Source organism: Pteropus medius, unplaced genomic scaffold (assembly GCF_902729225.1).
Source record: "Pteropus medius unplaced genomic scaffold, Ma_sr-lr_union100, whole genome shotgun sequence".
NCBI lineage: Eukaryota > Metazoa > Chordata > Mammalia > Chiroptera > Pteropodidae > Pteropus > Pteropus medius.
In genome coordinates this window covers 925,420-953,419 of record NW_024349799.1, presented here as the reverse complement: position 1 = coordinate 953,419, position 28,000 = coordinate 925,420, and the positions used below count along the sequence as shown (strand labels likewise).

The 28,000-nt window shown below is 33.7% G+C and overlaps 1 protein-coding gene across 3 annotated transcripts; it reads right to left on the bottom strand.

Annotated features, from left to right (window-relative positions):
• BRMS1L (BRMS1 like transcriptional repressor) lies at positions 1 to 27,895 on the bottom strand. 3 transcript variants are annotated; one of them, XM_039885678.1, is made up of 11 exons: positions 27,578 to 27,884; positions 21,812 to 21,902; positions 19,619 to 19,658; positions 17,879 to 18,006; positions 16,095 to 16,174; positions 7,490 to 7,586; positions 6,389 to 6,472; positions 5,834 to 5,898; positions 5,077 to 5,116; positions 3,079 to 3,205; positions 1 to 1,589 (listed from the first exon to the last, which is right to left on the bottom strand). In XM_039885678.1, the coding sequence occupies exons 2-11, from the start codon at positions 21,855 to 21,857 to the stop codon at positions 1,472 to 1,474; spliced, it is 825 nt and encodes a 274-aa protein (XP_039741612.1). In that variant the 5' UTR covers positions 21,858 to 21,902; positions 27,578 to 27,884; the 3' UTR covers positions 1 to 1,471. The 3 variants fall into 3 exon arrangements, with proteins under 3 accessions (XP_039741612.1, XP_039741610.1, XP_039741611.1); XM_039885677.1 differs by lacking the exon at positions 19,619 to 19,658 and adding an exon at positions 2,668 to 2,728 and having other exon boundaries at positions 1,466 to 1,589; positions 27,578 to 27,885; XM_039885676.1 differs by lacking the exon at positions 19,619 to 19,658 and having other exon boundaries at positions 27,578 to 27,895.
• Positions 27,896 to 28,000: the final 105 nt, after the last annotated feature.

The following is a 28,000-nucleotide window of genomic DNA, read 5'->3' as shown; positions in this document are numbered from 1 at the left end:
TGACACTCAAACACATCTTTTTATTATATACTAAATTTAAAAATACAAATCTTATTAAAAATGCTTATGAAACATTGTATACATAAGAACTGCCAAATACTATTAGATTATGACATTATATACATTTGCTAACCGTGAATTAGAAACAGAACAAAGTACATAAATTTGCTGATAATGAATTTCAGAAGTCAAATTTTTTAACATTTGGCAACTGTGAAGTAGTGATCTGCACAGGAAGATGTTTGCAGAGGTAAAATAGTAAGAAACGGAATGATGCACATATTCCTGCCCTAAGTGTTATTCATAAGTAGATCTCTTCTTCGTCCTCTTGAGTCTCATTCTAACAGAAGTTAAAGTGCACAAGACCACCAGGAGTACTTGATTTGGTTGTACCCTAATATATACTACAGCCACTGTGCTGCCATATTGAGGGTTTCGATTCTTTGTACTATTCCTGAGGTTTTAGAATTTAATTTTGAATGTGGCTGAGGAAAAGAGGCCAGTATTTTCTAAATTGCACTGAGTGGCTTTAAAGTGTAGAAACACCAAAGATAAAATTATTCATTTGAGAACAGATTCAAGGAAATTATCCCTGTCTATTTTGTCTTAGCAATAAAATTAGGATAAGAACCTAGTTTTACCTCTGGAAAATGCTTACTAAAAATCTGTTTCAAAAGATCAGACATGTACAGCAAGCACCACAATACTGTCAGTTACTGTTCACCACTTATATATACTGTATCATAAATACCAGGCATAAATACCTGCCCTCTAAAGATTCACAAGAAATACAGGTAGAAGCATGTTATTACTTGACACTAATTTTACTAATTAACATTAAGTATAATTTGTAAAAATAGGTCACCACCATACAATCAAGGAAGAGGAGAAAGGAAGCTGCTAGTCTACAAAAGTGCTCCTTTTAGCTTTCAAACCCAATAGCATAATTTTGGGTAAAACAAGATTGTAAAGTAAGGCCATCAGTTCTAAATAAGCTGATGATGCCATATATACATACTCACATATATGTTTAAATTTCAATTCTGATTAAACACTAATGTACTAGTACAAACCATTTATAGGAAACATTTTATGAGGCTTATTTACAAACACCTGATGAATGACACAGATATGGAAAAATAAAATGCAGATAAAAGTAGCCATTTAGCAACATAGTTCACTAAACAGAGATCTGCATTAAAACCAAGAAAAAAGTTTAGTAAGAAACCCCTACCATACACCTATTGGTCAACGGACCTAAAAGGCAAACAAATGTAACGAACATGATTACACTTTTTTACTGTCTCTTTTAATAACATATCAGTATGAAGTCTACTTAGAGTACTACCTACAAATACAGTCTCTCATGATTCAATGAGAATATTAAGTTATTGAATACATTTTTTACTCCCATGGCACGTCACACTTCGTAACACTAATAAGGTAGATTTAGATAACACTTAAATGATGATTACGAATGTTTAATTGAATATTTTCCTTTCTGTAGCTGTGAAATGTAAAGCTTAGATTTGCTTCCATCAGGCCTCTTAAACCAAACTTCATCATGGTTAATTGTTGTAATTATGGCACTAAAAAGAATTTAAAAAAAAAAAGAAGAAGAAAAAGGAATGAATGAATTACAATATGACTCCTCTACTCATTTCAGAGTACTAGCTATAAAACCAAAATAGCTGGACTATGAGAGTAGATTCAGCTATGTAATTGCCTTTTAACAGAATGCTATCAGCTGGGTATGTTGGTCAAAAATATCATTCAGCAACACTTAATAATTGTCTTTCTTTTGTTATTAGAATTGGTAAAATTTACTATTAGAACTACTAAATGCACAACATTCCTACTCCATCCCCAACCCACATCCCCAAAAAACACAGAGTGGAGCTAAAACCACTACTTATATGGTATTATATCTCCAATTCATATCAGTCTCGGCTGTAGAAAATCTTTCAAATACCAATCCCTAACTCTCAGTGTCAAGCATCTATGGTATTTGTACAGATATTTTTGGACACTATTAATCTTCATGTAGAAATCTCTTTAAAAACAGATTTGTATCTAGTCCTCTTCTATGCTATTTCATCTTTTTGACATTTATGCTAACTAGTAGTAAAATGCTTCAAAAGCAGTACAATAAAGCCAAGAATTCAAGGGTATGATATATAATTTAGGAATTAGTTCAGTGAGCTTCTATGAGAAGTTACTATATGCAATGCTCCTGGTATCCTAAAAATTTGAAGATGGAATTACAATCCAATTAAAACCACTGTATTTGGAAAATGAGTATTCATTCTATACTAAACGCAAACACTTTACTTACCACTGATACCCAGAAAGATATTTTCTTAATGTAGAAAGTTACTACTCTTGAGAATTATATCCTAAACTATTGAAGGAATTAAGCAGTGATTAACATTAATATTTTTCAAAGGCCACAATGAGATAACACTTAGGCTATATAAATATATAAATTTTAAAATTATTTTAATTATATAAACTTTAAGCCTAGACAGATTAACTTTTTTAAAAGGAAATTTTCAGTTTTCAAGTTCTACTTTAATTACTGTGACTCTTAAAAGTTTTCATTAATTTTCCATTCCTTTCCTACTCTAATTAATCCAAATTCTTTTTATCCAAAATCCTGTCACATACCAAAAAAGTGAAGGATTAACAGGTCTATACATCATGGAGGCACACTGTCAAATTCATAACACTGTGGTTTAAAGATCATAATATTAGTATCATAAAAGTCATTTTCTATAAGAATTAACAAACAGGATCTCTTCCCCGGCTAAGTAGTTCCAAAATTTCCACTAGTGTTAATATTTGTGCTCATGATTAACATGTACCTCTGGTATATAAATTTTAACACTGATACACACACACACACACACACACACACACACACACACACATATATGATAATCAAATCACATGTCAAGAGAAAAGGATCCACAAGCAACTAGTGATGCATTATGAACACACGATGGAGGCACCAAATATTTATCAACAATGTTGTCGACTCCAATATTGAGAAACACTAAAATGATAAAGACTTTTTACCTTGTAGGACATTCATCCTTTTTGTCAATACATATTGTTTGTCCACGTATATACCATTCACCATCATAATATAATCTTCCCTCTTCAGATCTAGCACTGTGCAGATGTTTTTCCAGTTTCACAGGTGCTAAAGGGATCAGTTCAAAAACCGTTATATTACTAAGACATTGTCAGAACAAAAGTACAGAATATTAAGAACACCAATCTATGCATATGTGTGAAAAAAAAAACACTAAAAATATTTCTTAAATAACAAACCTAAATCTAATAGAAGAGAATTTACTTTTTAAATATAATTCACTAAATTGTTACTATAACTACTAAACAGAGCTAAATAATATATACTAAATCATCAATTAAATAGACAAGTGCCAGAAGGGGAAGCAGGAAATCAATTACTAGTGCCAATTTTAAGTAGGATTTAAAATATCAATTGCCATGTTTCCATTGAAAATATTTTTCCTATTTTCCTCCCTTTCTGACACTTCCAAAGAAGCAGAGTTTAATATATATTCCAAGAGTTCCCCAGGCCTTTGATTCTAAACAGGAAATGTCCTAAGTAGAACTTCCCTTTTTAAATCCTAGAAATAGTTTGGCATTAATCAGATAAATTAATGCAGAGAAAAAAATGTTCTTTATGAAAGCACATTGCCAAAAGTATACCAAGAAGTAAGCCCCTCTTCATCGTTCAAATGTCACCACCTAAGAAAAGTCTTCTCCAACCACCTTACCCACTCCTCGGTTAATCTTCATCACAACTTCATATTTCCTTCACAGCAATTATTACAATTTGTCATTATCTGGTTAATTATTTATTTTCATATATATTATTCTGCCTCCCCAAGCAAGTTCCAAGAGGTCCATCTCTTGCATCGTGGTATTCCTAGAGCCTCAAATAGTATCTGGTATGTAGAAGGTGCTCAATAAGCTTTCATTCATTCATTCATCAAATGTTTTCTGAGCACTGTGACTAAAAGAAATATGGTTCTGACCTTTGTGGATCTTAAAGTCCTGTCAGGAGACAGATAAACATGTAACCAATAAATTAAAAATTACAAATTGTGGTAAGTGCCATGAAGAAAACAAGTAGGACACAATGCTAAAGATAACAGGAGTGGGAGAGGAGACCCATTCAATAGTATAGTGAGATTCTCAAAAGAATCCATAACTCAAAATGTTAACTTCAAGATTTAGGTAGTTACCCTTCTAGTTAATTCCTAAGGGAAGTAGTTTAGTACAAATATTGCTACAATTTCAGGGCATGATATAAAGTTTAAAGAAATCCTTAGGTTAAATATAAAATATGATTTACTCTCTTACAGATTATTTTATCTGTAGACTGTGACTCTTCTAAGTATTTAAAACATGTTTTTTTAAAAAATCTAGCTTCATTGCTCTTAGGAGGCTTGGGAAATTTCAGGCACAGCGAAAGAAGGCAGACACAGAGTTACCCAGACAACACTGTCCACTACTACTCTGGAAGTGATTTTAGACTTCCAAAAAAAGTCAAGAAAATAAAATTTGAAATGAATTTTACTAAGGTACACCAGAATGAGTAATTCTTAGTGGTGTATAAATTTTTTTATGGACTCCACTGCCAGCGCTCTAATCTTTCTCAGAGAAAATGCTAGCACAGAAGAAATTTTGTTCACAATTCCAGAGGAGTCACAGGCTCCCTGAAGGCAATCCGCAGCCTCCAAATATCTCCCCTAGAGAATTACTGGATCCATAAGAAACCCAATAAATATTTTTAAATTACTCATCCATTATTAGCAATAGTAATGTAGCTGAAACACTGAAAGAAACACATTTCATTCAGAAATCTTCAAACTTTTACAAGGGCAAACACTCTAGAATTCCTTGTAATTCCAGGTATAGAGTTCACTGATTGAATGAAACCACTGATGGGGGACCTCTTTAGTGGTTTCAACCCTGATTCAACAACCCTGATTCGACAAGTTTCTATAAAGAAAATTTAACTCAGACTAAATGACTTACGTTCTGTTTTCACTCTATGTGGACCCAGGGTAGCCATCGCCTTAATCAAAAAAAAAAAAAGAAGACATTGTCTGAGTTTACAGACAAAGTGTATTTTAGCATCTATTTAATGTATATAGTGACTACTGATAAACTCAGTGACAAACACAGTAAAATAAAATCTTTAGCTGTTCTAGTAAGTTGTTAATGTCTAAGACCATAAGGAATATATATATATATAAATAACAATTTCTCCAGGAGTTGTTATCAATACCTGAAATAATTCTCAACTAAAAAGTTTCTAAAAATGAAAATATTATTAAGGAAAACAAGAGTCTCCACTTTCAAATAAGCATAGAAAACCCTAGAATTCTTGAATCTTTAATGAAGAATGCAAGAAAAATAATAAAGGTTCAAATTTTCACTTTCGTTTATCCAACAATATTTATTGAGTGCCTTCTGTGAGCTAGAACCAGGTTAAGAGCTAGGCACAAATTGGTTATTTATTATTTGGGGGCAACCTAAATAAATGCTTTTCTGTACTTTTGCACAAATTATTAACTATATTATTATAAGAAAAAACGGTCAAACTGCTGACATGTCTCTCTTAAAATACTCCTGTAATCCAGTTTTCTGTATTAGTATTAATTGCCCTAGAGACTGTTGCAAAGTAAAGCATATTTACAATAATCATATTTTGATGTATTAGTGAAAAACCATGAATCTTTAAAAGTAGACTATAAAAATATACTTGTATTCCACTCCTTTTTAACCATACCTTCCTAATTGTTGTCCAGTCTTCAAGAATATCAAGATCTTGTAGCATATAAACGATATATGGGCGTTGAAAAGTCAAGGTCAATTTACCTGAAGAATTTCACACTTTAAATTATACTTCCAAAGTTCTGTTTTTCAGAGAATGGAACAATGATTTCTGGACATAATCCCTTGGCACGCTGAATTTCTGACTTCAAATTATTCTTCAAAAACCTTAAAAACTTCTTGTGTTAAAAAGTACACAAGAATTAAGCAATCATTCTATATACTAAATAGATGTTTCATATCAAAGCCCTTGGGAACTATAAAGCCATATTAATTTTTGAAGTTGAGATTGTAACTAAATTTTTACTCTTCCCCTAACCCTCTTAAGCTGAACTGCCTTTAATCCTTAATCTATCTGCCTTTAATCAGTTTCATAAATCATCTCTTGCTTATTACAGGATCTTGCAAATAAAGATAAAGTATACTAATAAAAGTTAGAAAGGTATGCACAGTGCAAAAATGTACATCAAGGCAAAAAAAAAAAAAACACCCTAAATTTGAAAAAGGATATCTGAAACAACAACTGGCTTCTTTTTGTCAGGACTGAAAGGATCCTTCCTCTTTTTTCTTGACTGAAGCTCATCATTCCACAGCTCTGGCAAGTAAATAAAAATTAAGCATTAGCTGATTTCTGGAGATCAAAAGAGGAAAAAAACACTATAATTTCAGGTAGCAAAATTTCATTGGTGGCTATGTATATATATATATGACTATATATAATTTTATGAGCAGCTATGTATTTATGAATTTTTCTCTGCCTTTATTAAAGTAAAAATCAATTTGGCACTTAATAAATATACATCAAATACACATTAACTTTGTTAAATACATATTACATGAATTGTCTCAACTAATCCTCAAACTACCTCTGAGGTAGGTATTCTCATTGCTTCAATTTCACAGACGAGGAGACCAAGTTAGAAACACTAAAGTGACTATCACCCATGGTTACCAAACTAGTAGGTAACGAAGTAGTGGCATTAGAGCTCAGCTTGTCGGACTCTACTATGCCTACTCTGTACAAGAGAAAAAGAATTTATAACAAAGAAAACAATACATATGCAAGAACTGTAGGATAATCCAGTAAATATTCCACCCAGTGGAGGAAACCTGAAAAAGCCAATTTCACATTATTATTATTAACAAGTTTTTCCTTTTTCTGAGACACAAATCTGTCTCCTAGTAACTTCTATTCATTTGTCCTAGTCAAAGAGAAGAGTTTTATTCCTTCTTCCACATGACAATTTTTCAAGACTTGGAAGAATATATGATAGCTGTCTTCAAAGACAATTCCTATTGTCTTCCACTACTATTCTCATGTTGTAATAATATTCTTACTATTTTTATATTATTCTTATTTTTATTGTTCCCGTCACACTTCTATTTTGTCTTTTTTCATGTGCTCCATTTTCTTCTTTCTGAAGTCTGAGTTCAAATCAAAGCTACAATCACAATCTTATCAAATTCTTTAGAAGTCTCCAGTTTCCCTCTCACTAGAACACTTCATTACATCATATTTATATTAGGAGTCTAAGATATTACAAGACACTACAGTAAACCAAAGGTTCATTATCACTTGAATCAAACATCACAATCACATCATTCCCATTACCTGAGGTGATATCAATGCTGTGCCTGTCTTCTTCAAGCCTTCTTATCTTCTCTTCCAGTTCACTCTGGACTGTATCATATAACAACAGTTTTTCACTCTGAAAAAAAAAATAGATTACACATAAGTAGAAAGAAAAAAAACTGAGAGTACTAAATAACTTACTCTTAAAGTATTTTAATATACGATGTTTTTGTTTTTTAACTTCAACCTAAAAATTATAAAGATGAAAGGTCATATTTATGAAAGAAATAAAACTGGAACATGTAGAATATAAATATAGGTTTAACTATATGCAATTAAACTGTTTAAGAACATCCAAATTTATATGTGATAAAGAGGTAAATATTTACTTTATAAAAAATTCGTACTAAGCTCCCATGGTCCCTTTTAAATAAATATGACCACTTGTCACCATAATGAAGAACTTGTCCAATAAAGTATGCCATTATAAAATGTATCATATTTTCTCACTGGAACAATAATTAGACCTTTATTCCTCACTCATATCTCAGCATCATATTAAAGTAGCCTTAATATATCACAAAGAAAAAGATTATAATCATTTTAAAAAATCGATTATAGCCAAAATGACAAAATTATAGACTAATTATATCCAAATCTCTCAACAAAACTATAGGAAGATTGAGTGACTTGCTAAAAGAGACAAGGGTATTTACTGGCAAATCAGACCAGAACCCAAGTCTACTACTAGTTCTGGTCCACTGTTCTTTTATATAACACTGCACCCCTTATTTAAAAAACCATAAAATATACATAAATATAATATATATGTTCATTATATAAAATTCATTATGACAGATTCCCAACCCATCCACCATATACTTATCACTAGTAAGGACAATAAGCTATAGGGATACGGCTAGATAAGACTGTCTTGTAGAGGCTATTGGAATAGTTAGACATGATTTTTTTTGTATAAGGCATAGGCCACACTCATGTAGGCAGCATTCCCAGTGTTGATCATAAAGTTCTCTCTTTTGGGTTTGAAATTTAGTCTACATACACTTCAAGGTTCTCGAGTGGCAGGGAAAAGAAGGTGACTTTTGTCAATTTGCAGCAAGCCATGAGCTAGAGATAAAGCAAAGCTAAACAAGACTAAAACTAGATTTCACATGCAAAATGACCTCATAGCAGGCTACTCTCTATACCTACTTCCTTTAATTTGTTCCCTGCCTTTGGTAAAGTCCTATGAAATATTCCAGCCTTATCTACTTTGTGCTACAAGAATTGGGAAATGTTAAGTGTCAGAGAAAATGGGAGAGCAGGCCCTCACCACTGTCAAGACAGGGTGACAGCTATAAATAGATCCAGAGTCTCCAACCAAAGACGACTGAATATAGAACTAGAGTGGTAAGACTTTTGCTTAAGACTTGTGATAGTTTAACTGGTGTGTTCTCTCCTTTCTATTGATAAATTTGCCCTCAGGCAAGGAGAAATTCTAAAATAAATCCACTAATCATTCTTTATAATAAAAAAAAGCCACAATGGAACTGAAATGTCGGAAGCTTTGAAGGCATCTCTAAAGATACTATAGATGTGCTTTAAAGTATACAGACAGAATTGACTTGAATCTAATTTCATTTTTATTTCTTTGTTCTTCTCTCCCTTATCCCCAACCCAGAAGACCCTCAAAAGGTTTCCTTAAGAGAAAAAAAAAAAATGTAATAATAGAGCAGCCAGAGGACACCTGAAAAAGAAAGGGGCATCCAAACTCCCTTGCTTTAATGCCTGTGCAGGGACTCCCAATCCCTGGGCCGCGGACTCATACAGGTCAGTGGCTTGTTGCTCCCCAGCGCTAGCATCACAGCCTCAGCTCCACCTCAGATCATCAGGCATTAGATTCTCATAATAACACCAGTCCCCTGGTGCCAAAAAGGTTAGGGACCAATGTGGAGGCTTCTATGTTCAACAGGTAATTTAACCTTTAAAAGTATTATATAATTATACATTTGGCACTAAGACCCCACATCCCTCCAATCTCTATGCCTAGACTGAGTGAACCTCCTCACTGAGCCCTTTCCCAGGCTGACACCTTTGCAGTTTCTCATCAGGTCAGCTTCAAGGAACCCAGGATAGTGGCTCCAAGGTTCCATTTTTGTACTGGTCTCACCCTGACCTGTGTTCAGAACCAAGTTCCCTTTGGCAGTTTCCTGACATAAGGCACCTCGCAGTTCTCAACTCCCTTCAGGAATGGAGTCCTGAGAGATTCTGAAGGACTAGCATTACCAGAAAGTGAAATGTTATTATCAGGTTATCATCATTTTTTAAAAGTGAACTGCACTAGAATAAAAAGATAAGCAGAAAATAACTTAAAAGCTCAGAAACTCTGGTTGTGGGAAATTTCAGTACAGGATAAAGGTGACTTGTCAAATCATCTGGAAATCTGATGATAATAAATAACGGAAAAATGAGTTTAACTACATAGAGAAAAAGCTCAAGATTCTTTGCCTCACATTATACATATAAATAAATGGACTAAAGAGTTAAATTTACAAAATGGAATCTAAAAGAACTAAATGAAAGATGGAATAAAGGAAGCCTTTTAAAGTATAAAAACTTAGGAAAAACCATTAAGTAAAAGACTAATATATTTAATCACCTAAAAATTCAAATCACATTAAAAAGCAAACAAAAGTAAAAAGGAAGGCAATACAAAAAGCCTATAACATGATAAAAGTTCAAAAACCATAAAAGATGGCATTAAACAATCACAGATAACTCAGTAAGAAAATCTAAATGTTGCCTATCACACAATACTAAAACAGGCCAAAATGAGAGAGACAGAGAAACGGAGGGAGGGAGGGAGGGAGAGAAGGAGAGAGGGAGAGAGGGGGAGGGAGGGAAAGAAAACACAAATGCAAATTAAAATGTGCATTATGTGATATTATTTTTCACTTAGCAAACTTAGTTTTTTTTTTTCAATTATAATCCACTATGTTGACTGATATTGAGTATATAAACTGACCTAATACCTTGGAAAGCAATTTAGAAGCAAGCAAGTATTAACGATCTTAATGATTGTATCCTTTGATGTAAATAATTACACTTTGAGATTCTATTCTAAGGAAATAAACTCAATCAAAGTTATATGTAAAAGGATGCTCATAATAGCAGTACTTGCAATACATAAAATTAGGAACAAAGTAAAATCTAATCAATGAGTATTGGCTACCTAAATTATTAGACATCCATATTACTGCTCTACAGACACTAAAAATTCAGAATGTGAAATGTAAGGAGAGACTTCTAGGATAAGACTGCAAATAAACCTAGATCACAAATTCTCTTCCCCAAGACCTCATGAAATGTACAAAAAATATGTACAAAATAAATCAGCAAACACGTGCAGTTATCAAACAAAAAGAGGGACAAATTTCATGCCATAATCTCTGAATATGGTAATGAAACTGAGATAGAACCCAAGATCTGTACCATGCATAATATATACAAGTGTGCTCTTTGTAAATAAAAATGTGAGTGAAAGGGGCAATATTCTGAAAAGTCTGAGTACTACTTCCAAATCTAAAAAGAAATGAAGGAGAATCTGGATAGGCAGTCCAAGGGAAAATACACGAAAGGCCTGGAGAGCAAAAAGCCCTTTTTACCACATTACGCTCACAAGTAAAAGTTGAAAACATTCTTAAAGTAAAAACTTCTAGAACTCAGCAGCTGACAAGTTTGCACACAGGCAGATTTTTACTGACCCCCTCTCAAACATGAATGATGGCTAAAAATGACTAGTTATTTGCGAAAAGCCTTCAAAATGAAAGGCAGAGAAAAAAACAAGCAGATAAGTATAAAGACAAGACACAGAAAAAAATTTCAAAGTAACTATATTTAATACCCATACAGAAAAGAGATTACACTCATGAAAAAAGAGCAAGTTGTTATAAAAAAATGAGTAATCATAGGACATAAAAGCTCTTGGAAATTAAATATATAATAGAAATAAAGTAATCAGTAATAGAATTGGAACAGAAAGTTGAATACACTCGAACAAAGTAAGTAAGGAGGGAGGGAGAAAGGGACAATAGAAACGAAAATATAACCATATTCAAAGATCAATCTTAGAGGTCCAGCATCCAACCAATAAGAGTTCCAAAAACAGAAAATGATGGAGAAGAAGATATCAAAGAAACAATTTAAGAAAATTCTCAGAACTGAAGAAATGAACTTCCTGGTTAAAAGGTACCTCTGTGTATCCATCACAATGAATGAAAAGAGACCAACCAAGGCACAGCATCTTGCTATTCCATAGCATCAAGGATAAAGTTCTTAAAGATATTCAGGAAGAAAACATACAAAGTATCAGGAATCAAAATGATAAGAGGCTTCTCATAAGCAATACTGGAAGCTAAAAACAATGGAACAATGCCTTCAAAATTCTGAGAAACACAATTACCATCTAGAAGTCTACACTCAAGTTTGAGAGTACAGTTGTTTTTGGACATGAAGGATGTGGAGGTTTTAAAACAAGTCCAATAAATCTGTGATGCTCCTACCTTCAAAAGGCAGAGCCTAGTTCCTCGCCTCATGAGAGGAGAGGAAAGACTTAATGACTCACTTCCAATGAATAGAATGTAGCGGAAATCTAGGTCACAGAAAAACACTGTCACTTCTGTCTTACTCTCTTGGACCACTCACTCTGGGAAAAGCCAGTCACCAGGTAATGGAGGCCCTCAATCAGCCTGTAGAGAGGCCCATGGGACTAAGGCTTCCAATCAACAACCAGCAACAATTTACCAGCCAGGTGAGTGAATCGCCTTGGAAGCAGATCCCTCAGGCCCCAGTCAAGCTTTCAGATAACTGCTTCTTTGGCTGACCTCTTCACTGCAACTTCATGTGATTCTCTAAGCCAGAACCACCTAGCTAAGTAGCTCCCAAATTCTTAGCCACAAAGACTACAAAATAATAAAAGTTTTGGAGTAATTTATTACAGAGTAATAGACAACCAATACAAGAAGTCTCAAAAACCTGACTTCTACTCACCTTTTCTCAGGAATCCACTCTATCGAATTTAAAAAAGAAAACAAGGTCTAGCAGGAAAGAGTTAAAGGGAATTTTCAGGGTGATAGTGAAGAGATACACCATGACTAAAGAGATGCAGTTGGCCTAGAAAACATCTGAAGGATGGAGCAGAATGAAGTGGGAGGAAAGGGGATCCAGGAGTGGAGTAGTTGCTCCCAGAAAGGAGACCCGAAGAAACAGAACTTGTGGATTACCCAACACATTCAATCACATGGAGAACAGCAGTAGGGACATTCCCAGATCTACTCGAATCTCTGGAAAGAACTGATAAATACACAGAGAATTAATAAACACTAAATTTATAAATACAGAGAGAACTAATAAACAATAATTAATTCAAAGAGAAGTGTAAGCATAGTATAACTCTTGGCTCAGTGAGCAACATTTACAGTTACAATGAAAACAAAAATTGTAGCACAACAATATTAGAAGAATGGGATGTGGGAAACTATTATAGAAGCTTCAGCTTCCATAATAAAAAAAACCAATAGATAATGTCTAAAACTGATGTCATTTAGAAATATAAGGTTAAATTCCAGAAGCAGTAGCTAAGAGTTAGATAATTGTCACTAGGATGCAGAATTTAGACGTTGGAGAGGGGACGACTATTTTTCATTACAAGCCTGGGCTACAGTCCAGTATCATGAAATAAGAAAATAAGCTGTGAAGTTTGGAAAAAAATAAAAACACAGCATAATTAGACTCTGAAGAACTTCAGAAAACGATGTACTGAATAAAAAATATGAATTAAGTATTAAGTGATATGGAAGATAGAATGAGACTTACATACAACTAATTAGAGTTCCAGAAGAAGGAAGTAAAGAAAATGAGTGAGAGGCAATACTGGAAATAGCTGAGAAATTTCCAGAATTAATAGAAAACAAACTCCTAGGTTCAGAAAGCACGAGAAAAAAAGTAAGTTCAGAGAAACCTAGAAGACACCACTAAAACAAGTGATCAAAATGCACATCACCAATAATGGTACATTCAAAATTGTGAGCTGCCTGATAGAATTTACCATATCACTGATATTCCTATCAAAGATGCAAAATCTGACTCTAACCATGAAAAAATGGCAGACCAGTTCAAAACTGAGGAACATTTCTACAAAATAACTAATCATGGCTCTTTGCTATGAAGGGTGCTACTGGGACAACTGCATAATTTAAATGGAGTCTGACGATTAGAAGATAGTAATATATCAATGTACATTTCCTGATTTTGATGATTGTAGTGTAGTTATTTAAGAAAATGTCCCTCATTTGACTGAAGTATACATTACAGTATTCAGGAGTGATGAGGCATCATGTTGTCAACTCATTTTCATGTTCACCGAAAAAGTTCTTTGTGCTTTCTTGCAATTTTTTCTATGAGTATGAGACTGTTAAAAAATATATATTATAAAATCAAGATCTATTAAAGCACTGATGGAACTGATGATTGCAATTTTAAATATATACTTCTATGCAAGAGAAAAATATGGACTATTCCTAACTCACTTTATAAATCTTGAAATGAGAAATAAAAGGTAAAACTCACTTATAAACATAAGAATGAAGCTCTGACGCAGAACGTGAGAAAACTGAATCTGGTAATACACACACAAAAAAATCATTCCACGAATCCAAGGATGGTTTAACATTAGAAAATCTATTAATAATGTAAGTCACCATGTCAATGTATTAAAATCAAAAAGCCATGACTAATTCAATAGATACAGACAAGGCATTTAATAAAATCTAACAACTATTCATGGTAAAAATTCTTAGAAAACAAGAAATAAAAGTAAATTTCCTTAACTTAATAAAAAGAATATTTACTAAAACCCAACACTAGATATCATACTTATTGGAAAACTGTTAGAAGCATTCCCTTAAAATCAAGAACATCATGACAATCTGCTTTCACTGCTTCCATCTCATGCTATACTGAAGGTCCTATTAGTGCCAGCAGGACAAGTAAAACAAATAAAAGGAAGATCAGAGTGGAAGAAACAAACTGCCATTATTCACAAACAACATTTATCTACATGGAAAATCTAAGGACCTGTAATCAAATTATTAGAATTAAGAAGAGAGGTAAATAAGGTTGTATATAACATCAATACACAAGATTATTTTTCTATATGACAACATAAAAAGTAATTTTTAAAAAGATATTACCAAACAAAAAAAATTTTAACAATAACAAAACTGTGAGAAAAAAAAGAACAAGATAAAATTATCATGTTATTGAGTTATCAAGGCTTCCTAGACTAAAAGCTGTAAAAGAGATATTGTGATACCAGTGCAGAAATAGCCAAACAGACCAAAAGAACAAAAGAAAAAAGCTAGAAACCAGCCAACATATATATGGAAATCTGATTAAAAAAAAGAGTTACAATTGCTAATTAGTGAGAAAACAATGGAGTATGTAAGAGTGTTGAAATTACCTATCTATATGCAAAAAACTTTATATTACACACAAAAAGTAATTAAAGGTAGTTTAGCAATCTAAATGTCAAAAAGCAAAATTTTGACTTTTTTTCCATCTATAAATTTTTAATATCATTAAGGTATATTAAATTCCAACTTTTAAAGGAAAATACATCCTTTTGTCTCAGAGTTGCGAAGATACAAAAAGCACAAATCATAAAGGAAAGGTGATAAAGTCAACTACATTAGAATGTAAAACTTCTGTTCATCAAATCTTCAAAGAGTAAACAAGACGTGATGACTTGATAAAAAGACTGTTTGGGTAAAAATATCTCCATAACATATAACCAGCGAGGCATTAATATCCAGAATATATGAAGAATCTCCACAATCAATGAGGGAAAGACTAACAACCCAATATAAAAGGAAAAGATAAATAGATACTTCTTAGGAAAGAAAATCTAAGCAGCCAGTAAACATCAAAAAACTGTTTCATTTCAGGTGTAATTAAAAAAATGAAACAAGAAGCTCTACCATTTTTATACCTATTTACTCTTAGTATTTTCATGATTTTTAAGATACGGTATAAGAATCATTATAGAACTTGCCCTCTTATTTCCACTAGTATTGTCTAAGTTTTATGAAGTTATCTGGAAAATTAACAATATGTTTTTTAAATCCTATTCAAAATAAAAAGAACATATAGAAAAGTAAATCTATTTTTTCATGTAAATAGGGAATTCTACCCCAAGATTTGGAAATAGATGTAGAGAGTCAGAAATTCATAATATAGTCCAACATTCTAACTATACTACAGATATGCATATTTGAGTCTTAATTTGCATATTATACCAATTATACTAATATTTTCATTGATGCCAGATGACAATCATTACAAAGTCTTTTTAAGGGAACAGCTGCAAAACTTCTAAAATTATCTCAGTTCTATGGTCCTTTCTTTGTGTCCTATTTCCAATATAGCTTCCAGTGCAACTGTATTTTTTAAAAAATCATACAAGTAATGAACTAAAGTACTATTTATTTAATTTTCATTTTACTTATTTTATTTACTTTTTTAACTTCTGCACTCAAAAGTCCTAAAGAGATGAAATTAGCTTAAAAGTTAAGCGAAATAACAGTACCTCACAATGCTGACGAGAAGCTTGAATTTCACATTCATATTTGTTCTTTACAGATTCTAAGCAGAGCTCTCTATAGATTCCTGCAACCAAACACAATTATTCTGATTATGTTAGCAATAAGGAGTTTCATCATCACTTCCCTACAGGAATTGTCCTGTGTTTTATAAGATGAATCAAGAAGAAATTGACAAGTGATTCTAAATTTATCTTTAAAATCTAAAAATAAAGTATGTATCAAAGAAGATTAGAAAACTGACTTTAAGAGCTAGAAAGAAACTATACTGTAAATTTTAGTGCTTATCCCATTTTTCAAAAGAATAATCCTAAATGTTTCATAGATAACAATTGAAATAAAAATAACTCTTTTCCTAAGAAAAATAATTTGAGGACTCACAATGGAAAGAGTCAATAAACTCTGGTTTCATTAATTATATACACTCGAAGTAACAAATGGATACCATAGCCATCGAAAAACCACTATTTTTAAACTGTTATTTATTTTCGAAGTCCAAAGCTTCCAAGAGAAACAAATGTATATAACAAAATCTATGTCTGAGTGCTCCTGACAGGGCTTTACCTAGAGGATGGATGCTCAAGAGAGTTTAACTTAGAAGTATTAAGGCAACAGGCCATGCAAATATGCCACCAAAAAAATGGCAAAGAGCTCTAGACGTATATACTAAACTCTGTGTCACAGTTGGCCCTAGAAATGTAATTCTTTCTCATATGTTAAAGGCAAGGGACAGATATCTGGAACAACGCCATTAGCAACACATGCACACATACTACTTTTTATATAATCAAAAACTAAAGAAAGGCCACAGAGTAGAAAAATGAGCAACTGATTCATGTAATATTTCCTAAACATCCAGTAAGTCTCACTTAGTTCTTTCAGAATGTCAAAGAAAATTATGGACATGTTTACTTTTAAGGGTGTGTTAAACCAATATGCAAAAATAGCAGGTTAAGTATCACATCATATACACTTACTATTAAGCACTCAAGAATAAAATTTGGATTAAGGTGGGTTTATTACAAAAGAAACTATTTATCAACAATGCCTATCAACAAGCACATGAGGATCTATTAGTGCTTCCCTGCCCCACCCCGAAAACAATCAGCATCTCCAGTAATTAAAATTCAGTTTTTAGTTTGACTATGAAAAACTGTTAAGTGATCTTTAAATAAACATATCCCTTGTTACGAATGCTAAGATCCAAGTCTGAAGCTAGATTCCAGTTACGAACAGAAGACTGAAATTTAACCATACGAATGTAAGTACATTTATTCATAGCCACAAATGAGTAAACGATCTTATCAAAATTAAAAATTATCATTAAATTATCTGGTTGAAGGCTAATTCCCTGTTCTATATATCTTGATCAAACACTTTTAAATATTTTTATAAATAAATAAAATCCTTATCACTCTTACAGATGAAAAATACTTAGGATACTTAAATTGAACCTTAATTTACCTAATAGGAAATTAAATTGATAGTAACACTATCTCTTAATGGAAATATCATGGTTTCTAATCATTTCACTTGTGGAAGTAACCTCTCAACAACACTGTGAGTAATTTGAGGACTTTTTTTTTGATCCCACAGCAGCAAAGAAAAGCAAGAGGCATTTAATAAATAACTGTGGGCCGACTGAAAGTGAAACACTCTGGTCAGTCTAAATATGTGTGTAATTCCATTAACAACTCACTTGACAAACACCTTTGAAACCTATTGAAGAGTTCATATTCTACTATATAAAAAAGATGTTTCACTTTCCTACCTGCTACCTTTGTACGAATTTGCATATTTTCTTGTAAAGTTGCCAGTGGTTCCAAATATTCTGGTGCTTTTCCAGCTATGACTTCTTGTAGTTTTGCATCCACCTGACTTAATCGTTCTTTATAAAGTCTTAACAAAGCAAAAATTAAGATATTAATTTTAAAAGCCCAACCAAGGCTAACAATTTACCATTTCCATACATTCTCTTCCTAAAATCATTCATATTCTAAAACCTACCAAATGTATTTTTGCTTGGATCTCAAGTTTAAAATTACATTATCTGACTTCACGTACATAATTACAAAATAAATATTTTTCTATCTTTTTTTAGATATATCACATATTAATAGTTAACTCACAATACAAAAACAAAACTGAAGTAACTACTTTTTGGTACTCTAGATTTTTTATTTTAACTGCAGAACAATAGACTGATTCTAAAAGAAAAGGTCATTTAAGCACTGAATTTAAAAGAAACAAAAAATCATTTTGAACAAATACTAGTCGTCAAAATAAATAATTCCCTGGCTTCTCTCCACCATTCCTGAAAACAAGTGAGTACTACAATATTTAGCCTAGTTGATTTTTAAAAAGAACAAAGAAGAAGTAGAGTCATGGAGATAAAACCAATAGAACTACTATAGAAAATAGAAAAACTGTATCACTTGTGATCTGGCATATGCGGTTCACCTGGACTACAACTGAAAATGCTATAACAAAATGAGTTGTTGGATGGATGGGGAATGAAAAATGGGATAAGGGATCCCTGTTGCCATATTTCTGAGTCCACAAACAAATACCCTAATTTGCCAGCTATCATACCAATATGTAGCTTGATTATCAAAGAAAGGGTACGTGAGACAACTCAATATTTACTTTTGGCAATAATTCTGCAGGATAGAATTCTTTTTAATAGTAAAATGTTTATATCGTCAGTCTTTATGAAAGGTACTTCTAATTCTGATTTTGCAGGATTTTAAGGATATCCTAAAATTTTCAAAGCGATTAACAATTTAAGATCATTTTGTAAATTCTTTTTTTTTGCCATTTACTGCTTTTATCATAGATGAAGAATATGTCATAATATGTCACATGAATGGCATGTAGTAACTTACAACAGAAACCAATGATTAAGCTTGTAGGTTAGTTAATTAGCAGTTGGCTTAATTAGTACCTGGCTTTCATACAAATTTCTGCTTTTTCCTCTTGAAAATATAAAGCAATACAATGAAGACAATCAATGTTGTCTACAACTGACCGTTATAATTAGCACAAAGATCTATATGATGATTCTGAAGGAATAAAGCAAGTTTTTATGTTAATAAAATAAATATTCTTTAAAAAAAAAAAAACAGAAAGGGAAAAAATTATCTGAGTTAACTGCCAAAACAGTACATTATCATGTCTGGGTTAAATTTTTATAAAACTCAAAATACAATGATAAAGAAATGTGTAAAGTCAGAAAAGTACATGATATAGTTTTTTGAAATTACAAATACAGCAGGTCCTCAAATGACAGTTTCGTTCAATGTCATTTTATTACAATGTCGATGAGATGCCATAGGAAGTTAACTCTTGTTTATGTCAATTAGCCTATGGTAAAATTGGTTTCATTATACGTTGTTTCACTTAAAGTTGAAGCACCTATTAACACTGTTAAGTGAGAACTTACTGTATAACTTTAGGTAAAATGCTAAAAATGTGATAAAAGGATGACTGCACCTGAAAACATCAAACTTACACAAAACATCGATAAGGTATCCCGAATAGGTGAACAGCATCTTGAATGAAGAGGATATGCGAATTAACAATAGTCAATTAACTACCCTTTTAAAAGAATAGATTCCCCAAAACTGGTATAATTCCTACAACCTTGGAATTCAAATATAAACTCATTAAAGGTAAAGATCATGAGTCTCTCAGCAGTATCCATAATACTATTCACAGAGTAGGTGCTCAGTTAATGTTTGTTGTATATTGAATAGTGAAATAAATGGAAACTTGGATGATATAATTTCTACTTCTCTTTTTAAGGAAGTAGAAGAACTCACCTTCCACCCCTATACAAACTGCAAATGGTAAATTTTCTGCCTTATGAAAGGAGTTACTAAGCCTTGTGGTGATAGAACAGGAGAAGCAAGATAATTATATTATATTATTACTGTCATTATTATTTTTATATTAGTATATTTCCCACCTCTTCTAAAGAGGATTTAAGATCTCTTACAGAGATATACAGTATAACAGGATAAAAATAACAAACATGAGAATTAGGGCAAGACAAAAAATAAGATAATTATAAACCAGATGCAAAGATTAATTTTTTTTATAACATATTTCTAGATACCAATTCTAGTAAAAGGCCTAATTTTAATACTTTCAGAGATGAATGAAGCTGGTGGGGTAATTGGCTGATGGTCATATTGAGCCATGAGAAAGCAAAAATCAAGGCAACTGCCAGCCCCAAGATGAGTAAGATTAGGCTTAACGACTTGAATGGTTGCAAAGTTTTCCCATGTAATATATTATAGTAGAGCTTTACAGTAATTTTCATTTCTTGGATAACCATAAAATAAAGTTTAAAAGCCAACAGGTATATCTTAATTAATTGTATAATTATTTATTCATTCATGAATTACTTGTGCTAAAATACAAAAATACAATTTTGCTTCCTCTTTTCCATAACGATTCTGAATGAACTCTTCATGTTTCCTAAATAATGAATTCTTTGAGGGATCCAAACCCACTTTAATTTAAAATTAATAATGAAAATCTTTAGAATAAAAAAAGATACCATGTTTTTATAGCCAAAATTGTAAACTTTGGATTATTTTGGATTGCTTATTTTATTTTGTTGCACTAGCATGGAACATTGTCTATATATTCATCTCCAAGACAAATGAAAGTTAAGACCAAAAACGGCATAAACAGCACAATTCATACAGTAAACAAATTTGTCCCATTTTAGTCTGCCAATTCCAGATGTTAAATGGGTTTTCATATCTTCTTTGGGCCTCTCTAGGGAAGAAGTAGGAGAAAAAGAATAAGCAGCAAAACTGTGAAGAAATCACAAACTAAAGAGCCAGCTTCTGAAAAAAATAAGGTATCTGTATTTTCACAAGTTTTTTTCATTTACAATTCCTGATATACAGCTATGCCCCATGACCTTGCCAGCAAGTTTCAAAGAGAAAGTTCACCTTTAAGGTGTTTTTAATCTGAATCTATTCTGTTCTCATAAATAAGTGTGGCCCATTCTCGTGTTACGAACTTTACAGAAGAGTTCTGGCATTATAAAGAAGGGAGAAAACTATCTAACAAGGACCAACTAGGTGCCAAGCAAATGGCTAAGAATTTTACATATTGCCTATTCAATCCTATCTTTCCTCCAAAGTAATGTGTCTCTGTGGAAGGAACATGACAGCACTTGGTGGCAGAAAGCCTTGTTTAATTTATCACTTTCTGATGAACTATGGGCAAATTACTTAACTTCTCTGAACATCAATTTTTTCACAGGTAAAATGGAAATCAGACTATCTTCCAACCTTACAGAGTTGCTGCAAGAAGAAAAACTAACATATTTTCTCTTATTCTCAAATTTTAAAAATGCTATCTTTATCCAATTATTTAGCAAAGGAATGAATGAAACAGATAAGACTCGAGGGTGCAATATTCCAGGGAAAATATTTTAATTAACAACATCCACATAGAAATCTTATTATACTCTCCCCAAAAAACCTGCCTCAAAACCCTCAGTTTAGTTAATGAAGTCTTCAGCAGGCAAAAAGTTGAAATCTCTTTCAGGTACGTCGGTCTCATGAAACACACTCCGAAAGGAAAAAAAAACAGTTCGGAGTAAATATAATTTCTCTTGTGCTAGTATACATGTGACATCATTGAGATTCAGTGACAATGACCTTCTAAAGTCACTACTTACTGATCCTTGAGATCGGTAAACTGTTTTTCAAGATTGGACATTTCATCTAAACATTCCATTCTTCTTCTTTCACAGTCTTCATCATCCATTTCTGTTAATAAAAAGACAAATAACAAAGACAAAATTAGTTTTATGTTCCAATATATCTGAATGTTAATTCAAACAGTAAAAAAAAAAAGAAGGAAAAACTTGTAATATGAAGTTAGATATGCGAGGCCTATATTGAGCCTTAAAGAAATTAACATTTATCCAAAATAATTTTCATTCTAGATTTTAACCTAAAATACAGATGAGAGTTAAAACTATAGCAGTCTCATCACCTATTCTTCTCAAGCTATTCCAAAAAATTCAAGAAGAAAGGCTTACTCCTTTTATGAGGCCACCATTTCCTTGATTCCAAAACCACACAAAGACATTACAAAAAAAGAAAACTATAGGCTGATATCTCTTATGAACATTCATGCAAAAATCCTCAACAAAATATTAGCAAACCAAATTCAGCACTACATTAAAAATATCATACAACATGATCAAGTTGGATTTATTCCTGGGACGCAAGGTTGGTACAATATCCGCAAATCAATTAATGTGATACACCACATTAACAAATCAAAAGATAAAAACCATATGAGCATATCAATAGGTGCAGAAAAAGCATTCGACAAAATCCAGCGTCCATTTATGACAAAAACTCTCAGCAAAGTGGGAATAGAGGGAACACATCCCAACATAATAAAAGCCATATATGACAAGCCTACAGCTAACATCATACTCAATGGAGAAAGGCTAAAAGCATTTTCCTTATGATCAAGAACAAGACAAGGATGCCCACTTTCAGCACTCCTCTTCAACACTGTATTGGAAATCTTAGCCACAGCAATAAGACAAGAAAGAGAAATAAAAGGCATCTGAATTGGAAAGTAAGAAGTAAAACTCTCATTATTTGCCGATGACATGATATTATATATAGAGAACCCTAAAGAGTCCACCAAAAACCTGTTAGAACTGATCAATGAATCCAGTAAAGTAGCAGGTTACAAAATAAATATTCAGAAGTCAGTGGCATTTTTATATACCAATGGTGAACTTTCAGAAAGAGAAATTAAGAAAACAATCCCATTTACAATTGAGTCAAAAACTATAAAATACCTAGGAATCAAATTAACCAAGAAGGTAAAAGACCTGTTTTCAGAAAATTATGTCATTGAAAAAAGACATTGAAGAAGATACAAATAAATGGAAGCATATACCCTGTTCATGGGTAGGAAGAATCAACATTGTTAAAATGGCCATACTACCCAAAGCAATCTATAGATTCAATGCAATCCCTATAAAATACCAATGGCATTTTTCAGAGAGCTAGAACAAATAATCCTAAAATGTATATGGAGCCATAAAAAAACCCAAATAGCCACGGCAATCCTGAGAAAGAAGAACAAAGTTGGAGGTATCACACTATCTGATATCAAACTATACTACAAGGCTACAGTAATCAAAACAGCATGGTACTGGCATAAAAACAGATATATTGATCAATGGAATAGAATAAAGCACACAAGAATAAATCTATGCTCACTTATGCTCACTTAAAATAAATATACACTCACTTAATATATGACAAAAGAGATAAGAATATACAATGGGGTAAAGACAGTCTCTTCAATAAATGGTGTTGGAAAAATTTGACAGATACATGCAAAAAAAAAAAAAGAATCTGGATCACCTTCTTACACTACGTACAAGAACAGACTCAAAATGGATTAGAGACTTACACGTAAGACCCAAAACCATAAAACTTCTAGAGAAAACATAGGTAATAAACTCTCTGATATTACTAACAGGAATTTCTTACTAGATACATCTCCTTGGGCAAAGGAAACAAAAGAAAAAATAAACAAATGAGACTACATCAAACTAAAAAGTTTTTGTACAGCAAAGGAAACCATCAACAAGACAAAAACACAATTGACTGTTTGGGAGAAGATATTCACTAATGACACACCTGATAAGGGGTTAATATCCAAAATATATAAGGAACTTACACAACTCAACAAAAATACAAACAATCCAATTAAAAAATGGGCAGAAGACCCGAACAGATACTTCTCAAAAGAGGAAATACAGATGGCTCATAGACATATGAAAAGATGCTCAAGGTCGATAACCATCAGAGAAATGCAAATAGAAAGCACAATGAGATATCACCTCATACCTGTCAGAATGGCTATCATCAATAAATCAAAAAACAAGTGTTGGCAAGGATGTAGAGAAAAGGGAACCCTCATACACTGTTGGTGGGATTGCAAATTGGTATAGCCACTATGAAAAACAGTATGCGGTTTCTCAAAAAATTAAAAATGGATATACCTTTTGACCCAGCAATTACACTTCTGGATCTTTATCCAAAGAAAAACGAAACAATAATTCGTAAAGATCTATGCACTCCAATATTCATGGCAGCACAATTTACAATAGCCAAGATATGGAAGCAACCTAAATGCCCATCAACAGATGATTGGATAAAGAAATTATGGTTCATATCTACAATGTAATATTACTCAGACATTAAAAAAAATGAAATTCCACCATTTGCAACGACATGGATGGACCTAAAGGTTATTATGCTCAATGAAATAAGTCGGACAGAGAAAGATAAATACCACATGATTTCACTTATATGTGGAATCTAAGGAACAAAAAGAACAGACTAATCAAAACAGACTCACAAATATACTGGACAATTTGGTGATAAACAGAGGGGGGTGTTGAGGGGCTGGGAAAATGGGAAGTGAATGGTTAAAAAGTACAAATTAGTAGTTGATAGCTGGGGATGGGGAGCACAGCAGAGGGAATGCAGTTAGCATTAATATGATGGCTAGGTGGAGGGCCAGAGGAGGGGGGGAGCAATTGGGGGGATTGTTTTATGAACTATATAGATGTCTAACCAATGTATTGTATTCTTGAAACTAATTTAAATAATTTTAAGAAAAAACTATAGCAGTCTCTAGACATTCTTACTTTTATTCATATTTAAGTCATTTTAAAGGGCTGACATTAAGCTATGACTGTAATTAATATTTTAGTTTCTTTTCTAACTCACCAGAATTTAAGCACCAAAATGATTATGTCCTTTAAAGGCTAATATTGCTCAAAAACACTTTTGGAATTCTTTTTTCAGAACTGCTCACATGGCTGATTTGCCAGTCATATAAAAAAGAAAACTAATCTCCTATGTTTACTACAAGATATCTTATCTCCTACTCTTATACTCCCATTGTTCCCTCTCCCCAAATTACTGTCAGTCAGGGAGAAAGAGGAAAATGAAGAGAAAAACAAGTAAATTTTATGAAAGCAACTGTTAATAACCAGGTCTGCCCTATATTCCATATCTTCTATTTTTACATCAAAATAGCTGAAGAATAAAATGATCTGCATCTTGATGCCCATCAAATAAAGGTCAAACTACAAGAAAGAGTTAAATAAAGTTCCATTATTTTCATAAGGAAGTGATTCTTTTTTTTTTAACTTTTCTAAAACGGATTTAAATTATATCTGGCTCTTAATAGCTTACTCCTTGGCCATTTAAAACTTGGTCCCTCAGGATGATTCACTCTCCAACATCTCTGGATGGAAGAGTTTTTTCCGGTAGCCTTAGAACCTGCTCAGTACCAAGGTTGGAGCACTTTTATCAAATGTCAGTGCCAAGACGCTTTTACAAGAAGTAGAACTGTAAATTTTATTTTTAAAATTTCTTTGCACTTAAAAATTTAACTTATAGTTCAATTATTAAATTCTTCACAAATTAAGTTGTTCATGATTTTCAAGGATAAAATAAAAACCAGTGAAAAGTCACAAGAGTAAACAGGAAAATCAGACAGAATTTTAACAAATAGATGTCATTTTGTGATATTCTAGCTCCCATCAAAAAAAAAAAAAAAAACCACGCTGAAGATATTTTCCAGAGCTAGAAAATGTATTCACATAGAGTCTAAATGTTCTTCCTCCGTATACCTCACTTTTGAAATCTCGCCTTTCGTGGCTTGCCAGACTTCCAAATTATGCCTCTCAACCAAGGCAGGTTCCAATGCCATGTTCCCACCTGTCACTTAGGCACTCTAACTCAAATATACCACCACCAACCACCTCAAAAACATGTCTGAAACACTGTATTTTCCATCTTTATCTCAAATCTTTTTCTATTTTTGTTCATCCTACCACCAGTTTCCTTGTATTTGGGTTTTTCCTCTTACCTTCACTCCTACACTTGCATTCGTCAATCCTGTTTTGTGCTTTTTAAAAAAATATTTCACATCTATACCTTCCTTTTCATTTTCTAGCTCAAATCCTTCTCCCAACCAAATTAGTTTTCTCATTCTTTTGAATAAGCTTAAGCTCTGGCCTTTGCACTTTTTCTTACATTCCTCCCCTTATAGAAACACCTAACCATTACCACTCCAATTCAAATTCTACCTATTCTTCAAAATAATGAAAGTAATCCCATCTTCAACTAGCCTTTGCTGACCATCCTATTTTGAAAAGATTACCTCTGCCTTTGAATTCCTACAGCATTGTTTATAGTTAAGCAGTCCTTTGGCAATTTAATCAAGTGATGACTTATGATAGCTCTTTAATTGCAATCAGATCATAACTATTTATATATACCTCACACAATTAGTGCCCAGTGTTGCACAAGGAAGTCACTCAAAAATACTTATTTTTGGATGGCTAATTTATTGATTGAAATTACATACTTCTATACAGATTTGCATTCAAAGGGAAACCTAAAAAGAGGGAGGGAGTCAGGGTGATAACAGACTGTCATCAAACTGGTATCAATCCTTGCTTTACACGGCCAAAATCAAGCCAAGAAAAAGTCTCATCCTCATCATAAGGACAGAAAGAAAATAATCCAGGTAGTCGCAAATTCCATTTCTTTTTTTAAAAAATCATTCCTAAAAGTTTGCAAAATTGATTTGTAGTATTAATCTGCTTCCCCTCCCCAACCCCAGGCCTCCCTCAGGCGTAAAAATAAACAACAACAACAAAACCCACCACTTGTACAGCCCAAAGTTAGAAAAGACTGCGGGAAGAAAAGATCTGGAGAATTTCAAAGCTGCCAAAACTCAGCCAATGTATTAGCATATGAAGATCCAAAATCACCTCTGATCTTAGATTCTTCTCAAAAACTTCACAGATGCTGTAAACAGGACAGTTCTCAAGTCAGCCCCGGCAAGAGCATTGACTGAGGCAAAGCGCTGATTAACAGGGCCGACTTGGAAGCTGAGGTTAATAAATTCTAAGCCAGGAAAAATGCGGTACAAATCTAAACTCTGCCCAGACACCCTACCCCTGTTGAGAAGCAAGGGTTGCAAAGGTGAAAAACAAGGAAAGAGGTCTGTGGGGAGATAAGCTATTTCCAGGGTCTTCCCGGACAAGCTGGGGGGCAATCTCCACTCTGGTAGATAGCCCCGGGCACCGCCCAGAGGTCCCAAAGGCGGGTCCGACCACTGGCAGGACTGCGCAGCGTCCCGGAGCTGGGCAAGCCCAGGCCCGCGTCCGTCCCGCCCCGCCAATCCGGACCTGCCTGGGGCCAAGCAGCGCCCCGCGACCGTCCGGGTGCAGCCGAGGGCCGGGAGCCAGTCTCCGCCCCTTCTCTCTCTCCCCGCCCCGCTTTCCCAGCAGGACGCAGCTGCCCGGCGTGCGGAGAGCGGCCTGTCGCGAGCCCAGCGCTAGGACTCAGGGTCCGAGCCCCGCTGGATTGCGCACCTGAGCTATCTCCATCCTCGGAGACGGAAGAGCTCTCTGTGTCCTCGTCCTCGGAGCTGCTCCCCTCGTTTTCGGCGTAGTCCACCTCCATCTCATCGTGATGGTTTGTCTCCTTCTTATCCCCTCGGGAATGGACTGGCATTTTCCAGCCGCGCCGTCGCTTTCCACTGCCGGCGCCCAGCCCGGCCACCGCCGCTTCAACGAAGGGCGCGCGGGACGCCCAGACCCACCCTGCGGCCGAGCTCGTTCTGAACCCCTCCGCTCCTCCCCGCCTCTGGCCGGAGCCTCACAACCTAACCCGCAGGCTCTGCACTGGGAGCTCTGCCATTGGTGGAAGTAGCCCTCCCAGCCAGGGGGCGGGGCTTGCCCAGCTCTGATATGGTTGGTTGCCCGTAATCACCGCGGGGCCTTGTGGTGTCTGTC